The sequence below is a fragment of the Lissotriton vulgaris genome, chromosome 7 (genome assembly GCF_964263255.1).
Source record: "Lissotriton vulgaris chromosome 7, aLisVul1.2, whole genome shotgun sequence".
Lineage (NCBI taxonomy): Eukaryota > Metazoa > Chordata > Amphibia > Caudata > Salamandridae > Lissotriton > Lissotriton vulgaris.
Genome location: NC_141695.1, coordinates 1,743,257,273 through 1,743,263,272, shown reverse-complemented (window position 1 = coordinate 1,743,263,272; position 6,000 = coordinate 1,743,257,273). Strand labels below are relative to the sequence as shown.

The 6,000-nt window shown below is 43.8% G+C and overlaps 1 protein-coding gene across 1 annotated transcript in view; it reads right to left on the bottom strand.

Annotated features, from left to right (window-relative positions):
* Positions 1-236: 236 nt before the first annotated feature.
* The window catches only part of DMRTC2 (DMRT like family C2), a 237,626-nt gene continuing 231,862 nt past the window's right edge, over positions 237-6,000 (bottom strand). The window contains exon 9 of the mRNA XM_086929096.1: positions 237-430. Coding sequence (XP_086785222.1) covers positions 237-430 — 194 coding nt within the window. The remainder of the gene's footprint in view (positions 431-6,000) is intronic.

Below are 6,000 nucleotides of genomic sequence, written 5' to 3'. Positions count from 1 at the left end.
AGAAACTGCTACACATTACTAACTCTATACACTGATCTTGCAAGGTCTTTGGCCACAGATGCCAATGTTTAAATCCCTACATCACCTCTTCATGAATATTACTATGAAAGGGTGTCGCATTTGTAGTTCCATGCAATCCAAGTTGTAGCTCCTGTATGTGCTTATGGTTTTATGATATATAGTGAAGATTAGCAGTCCTAAGGCTGTGCGCCAAGATGAGACCACTATTGATAAACTCAGCATTGCGCATGGCTAGGCAAGGATATGGAGCCGAGCTGACCAATGTGAAGAGAAAAGGATGAGGCTATGCTCGGTCGCAGAGAGTGTGATGATGATGGCAATGTCTGCTTCTGATTCTGGAAGCGTTCTTGAAGAGAGATGTTACACAATTGCTGTGCTGGGGTGCAATCGCCTTCAGATCGTGTGGGTTCTGAAAATAAGGTTTGAGATTTAATTACAAGAATCACTGGGAAAACAGACATTATGCTCTCCGAACAGTCCAATCAACACTTAGATCCTCTTAGAAAGATAAGAAAACGATGGCCATTACAGACAGGCAAGCTCCGCGCATTTTACCGCCTACGGTTGAAGAAATTATTTACTTATCTTTAACTCTAGTTCCCTAGCATTGGTATCTTTCACATATTCCCATGCTTGAATCATTCTCCGTTGTCAGGCTGGAATCTTCAGTAGTCTCAAATAACAGTGGACAGTATTAAACTGGCCATAGACCTCAACAACGCTGTTTAGTAGTACATCCACCTCATATGAAGCACTCTGAAACTTCAGTCAATGAGATGGAAGTGCCAACTCGCTTGCTTCCCTAGAAGCCACCAGTGCTCAGATTTCATAGCACAAGTGTGGGAAATGAGGATCTGATCAAGAAGGAGGGAGGGTCACATGTGAATACATGAAAGATACAAATGCTGGATGATTGGAGTTACAAGTAAGTAACTAATTTCTTCTCCAGCATTGGATCTTTCATACCCTCACTCATCCCTGAATGGATGCTTGGCCTTGTTGTGGCAGAAGGTGATGCCAACACACTAATCCCTGTTTCGACCGGGCAGGGCCTATCCTTAGACGGATGAAGCATACGAACAGTTGGTCAGAACAGCAAATGCCTTTCATTTTGTCAGTGTAGGACTTTATGAACTTGTGCACATCAAGCGAGTGCAACAACTTCTCCTCTGATGTTGTGGGATTTAGGAAAAATGACCACAGAATAATGGGCTCATTCAAGTGAAGTCAGTAGGGACTTTGGGAATAAACTTTGGATTGGTCCATAAGGTGATTTTGTCCTTAGTAAAATGGAGAAAGAGCTCTCTCACCATAAATGCATGTCTTTCCCCTACTTTTTGTGCTGATTCCAGGAAAGGATGGGCTCGTACAGAGGCAAACTGAGCTCGTTTACAATGGTATTAAGCTCCTAGTGTAGTACTGAGTGCTATACCAGGGAACAAACATCTGAAAAGTAATTTCATAAATTGTTTATTGATCCTCTTAGAGAAAAGAGTGATTGGGTTATTTTTCATTCTCCGAAAATGTAAGATTGCTGCCAGATGGACTAGATGACAAGCATTTTACACCGTTTTTGGCCAAGCTCAGCTAATATGGAATTATTTTGTGGGGTTTTATAGTACCTGGTAGGAATCCTTTGTCTTTGCACCAGACTCTTCCATTTGGTATTATCAGTTTTAGTCATAGCTGTCCTCAAGACTTGAGCTAGGCTGTCTTGACACTCTGCTGTGAGATCCAGATGCCCATACTCTAGTCTGTAGGGTACCATGCTGTCAGGTTCAACAACTGGAGGTTGTGCCTGGCAACGGGTTTGCGATATATCTGTAATGATATTCATGAACGTACAGATATTCAAGAGTTCCATAAAAGCAATACTGGCGAGGCCAGGCTGGGGCTATGCAAATTAAGGTACCATGGCTGACTTTGCTTTCCTCAGGACCCTATGGATCAAAGGAAACAGTGGAAAAGCATACGCAAAGGTGTGGGACCATTTGATCAAAAAGGCATTGCCCTTGGACTTTCGTTGCCAAAACTTGCTGCTGTAAACTTGCCATGTCTTGTTGTTCTGGGTGGTAAACGAGTCCAGTGTAGAGTGAGTGTAGAGTGACCCCATTTATGAAAAATGTAATTCACTTGGCCTCGGAGTAACTTCCATTTGTGACCGTGTGCTAGTGTTCGACTGAGTGCGTCTGCTTGATCATTTTGCCAGGGAGATGCTCCACGGCAAAATCAGCGTGCTGGTAGATGGCCCAGTACCCTCAAAACTGCGCCTCTTCCGACAGAGGCTGGGACCTCTTTCCTTCTTGCTTGTTGATGTAAATCATGACTGCTGTTTGTCTGTTCTTAGGAGGACTGCTTGGTCTGCCAGCCTTGGCAGAACATTTAGAGACCCCTGTTTTATGGACAGAAGCTCCAGGATGTTGATGTGGAGATTCTTTTCTGCATCTGACTATAGCACTTTGGTCAACAGTTTCAGCATGTGAGCTCCCCAGGCCACCATGGAGGCATCTGTTGTGCCTACCACTCCGTCCAATGAAGAACAGAATGAAAGCTATGCGTTGCGATTCATAGGGATCTGCCACCATGCCAGCGCTGTCTTTAAAAGTTCTACAACTCGGAATGTGTTGTCCTGTAGAAAAGTAGGGTATTATGCAGGTAGGCTTGTTAGGCTTCACTATGTAATACCTTCACGTTACCCCAAAGATGTCCTTTGGATTCACGCTAATAAATCCCTAGCTCAGTCCTGGTAGTGTGGCACAGTGCAGTCAGGCTTTACTAGAGTAACAGGTGTTAAGCATTTTAGAGCACCAATATGGATGATAAATGATTAAAACAACTCGAAAGAAATAAGACACCAATTTATAAAAAAGAGAAGATTTGTATATAATTTTAGACACCAAAACGAAGACAATCGGATGAGTATACCGAGTTATGGATTTTAAAAGGAAAAATAAATCAGTGCATTCAAAGGGAAAACACAGTATTGACACTCGGGCCTAATTACCAACAGTAGAGAAAGTGTTGGTCTCAGGAGGGGTCAAATATACTATTCACACTCCAGGGTGTGCAGCAGTAGGGAAAACGTTAGACTGACAAGGGGTTACATTTACTACCCCACTCCTATAAGTGCAACAGTAGGGAAAGTGTTGGACTCAGGAGGGGTTAAATTTACCATTCCCACTTCAGTGTGTGCAACAGAAGGGAAAGAGTCGGACTCAGGAGGGGTTACATTTACTATTCCCAATTCAGTAGGTGCAACAGTAGGAAGGAGTTGGACTCAGGAGGGGTTAGATTTACTATTCCTTCTCCAGTAGGTGCAACAGTAGGGAAAGCATTGGACTCAGGAGGGGTTACATTTACTATTTCCACTTCAGTGTGTACAATAGTAGGAAAAGCGTTAGACTCAGGAGAGGTTAAATTTACTATTCCGACACCAGTCGGTGCAACAGTTGGGAAAAGGTTGGACTCAGAAGGGGTAAAATTTACAATTTCCACTTCAGTGGTGCAACAGTAATGAAACAGTTAGACTCAAAAGTGTTACATTTTATTATTCCCACTCCATTCACCGGTACAGTACAGAGAGAGTATACCACTTCAACATATTTTAACAACTCTATTAAATACCCAAAAATACAAAATTCCAAATATAAAATATTTGGGCCAGATGAATCAAGCGTTTTTCCGTTCGCAAACGAGCCAATTTGCAGAATTGGTCCGTTTGCGAACGGTAAAAAGTCGTTTGGGCATACGCAAAACAGGGAATTGCAATTTTTGCGATTACCGATTGTGCAAATGTATTTAGAGAATCGCAATTTGCGATTCTCTAAATGCAATGCAGGAAGCGCTTTTCAAATTGCGACCTTGCTTTAAGAAATCGCAATTTACCACCAACTTTAAGCCTCCAAACAGTAATGCTTGGTAAAAGTGTGTCTGCTGGACCAAGTTGCTGCTCTGCAGATTTGCTGAAGAGGAACACCAGCGAAAAGAGCAGTTGAGGAAGAGACTGCCCTCGTAGAGTGCGCTCTTGGAGTTGTCTGCAAAGGTCTTCCAACCTGTTGATGGCAAAAGTCAATAGCGGCAGAAATCCATCAAGCTATGGTCTGTTTAGACACTGCCTGTCCTTGCCGTATTCTTCCGTAGGCAACAAACAATTGATCAGACTTACGAATGGTAGAGGTCCTTTGCAAATAGAACTTAAGACATCTCCTGATGTCAAGTGTATGCAACACCCTTTCCGCAGGGGAATGCGGGTTAGGAAAAAATGTCTTTAAGATGACTGGTTCATTCAGGTGAAAATCCGAAGGCACTTTCGGCATAAATTTGGGATTTGTGCGTAGCAACACAGAATTGGAAGTGAATTGCAAGAAAGGTGAATTTACAGTGAAAGCTTGAATGTCGCTTACTCTTCTAGTGGAAGTCAATGCCAGTAGCAGAAATACCTTCCAGGGTAGAAATTTAATATCCACTCTATGAATAGGTTCAAAGGAGTGCCGCATGAGCTGCGCTAATACCACATTAAGATGCCAGGACCTCCGTACAGTTCTTCATTGAAAACCAGGAGACATGCAGATGGCGCTTGTGTTAGTGTTTCCCTTTCTCGATCGCCACGTCACTTGCAATGTGAGGCTGACGCGAGGCTGACCTACTCCGCTGGACTCCGACAAGCTGCTTGCTGCCCTGATTACGGCCTGGATCAACGGCCCGGAGCCATTCACTTTTCGAGCTGGTTGTGCCTGGCGGATGATTGTACCGGCTCCTCACCAGCGCCCCAAGCTTGGAGCGGACTCGGAGCAAACAGGCGGATGAACGTACTGCGAGGCTGACGCGAGGCTGACCTACATCGTCGGACTCCGAGAAGCTGCTTGCTGCCCTGATTATACCTGGTGCGATTTTCTCTACCGGAACCCGAGAGATTATCCCGCGAGCGGCTCCCGATGACTGCGGAGCGTCTGTGTGCTTGAACTAAATATTGCGAATACTTCCGATATATCTGGATATTAAGCAGATTATCACCATCTAACAAGCTCTCTGAATACCATGTAGAGCTCTACAAGATCCGATCGACTTTGTGCATTCGGTCTGTACCAGTGTCCATTCTTGAAAATTAGCTTACCTCATTTGATGTACCAAAGGGGTTTTTACCTTATGAAAAGCTTAGTCCTGATGATGGTCTGACAGATGAAAACACACAAGACCGAAACGTCGACCTAATACATCAACTCCTCAACATTGTTTGCACTGAAGGACACCATGATACATTTATGATTTTGGTTCGCCTCTGTTATTTTTGGAGCTGATGCACTGTTATGAATTGACCTGTTGACACAGATATACTGCCTTTCATAACTTTTATGTTAAGAGTTTTGTTCCATGTTTATCCCCATGAAATTCTCCACTTGATTAATTTTTATATAAATAATTTTGAATAGTATCCTTCTTTGCTGTGTGTTTCTTCTCTTTACTGTATTTGCTTACTTTTTGTCTTGAAATTTGAAATTAATTTTGGAGTAATCCTATGGATACATTGGGTTCAATTTGTTGAAGAACCGATAAGTATATAACAATTTAAGTGAAGTGACTTCTAAAACAAAATCCCTTGTAGTCATCCTTTACTTTAACTGCCCTGATTAACAGCCTGGATTAACGGCCCAGAGCCATCCACTTATCGAGCTGGTCTTGCCTGGCGGATGATTGCGCTGCCTTCTTCGTTCCCCGTCCACGCTGAACCCCGGGCGCCCCGAGCTCTAGCTCACGCTCGGAGCGGACTTGGAGTAAACAGGTCCCGAACGGGGTTGCAATTTCCGTGCAAGTACGTTGTTGTGCTGATTGTACCGGCTCCTCAGCAGTCGGGGACAGGAATACTTCTGTTTTCACTCTCGCGATTTAAAAGGGACCGGCGGCAGTAGTGGGAAATCCTATGATAAGCGAGACGGGGACAGTAGCAGGGGCGGAATGACCACGCGGGCCAGAAAAACCTTA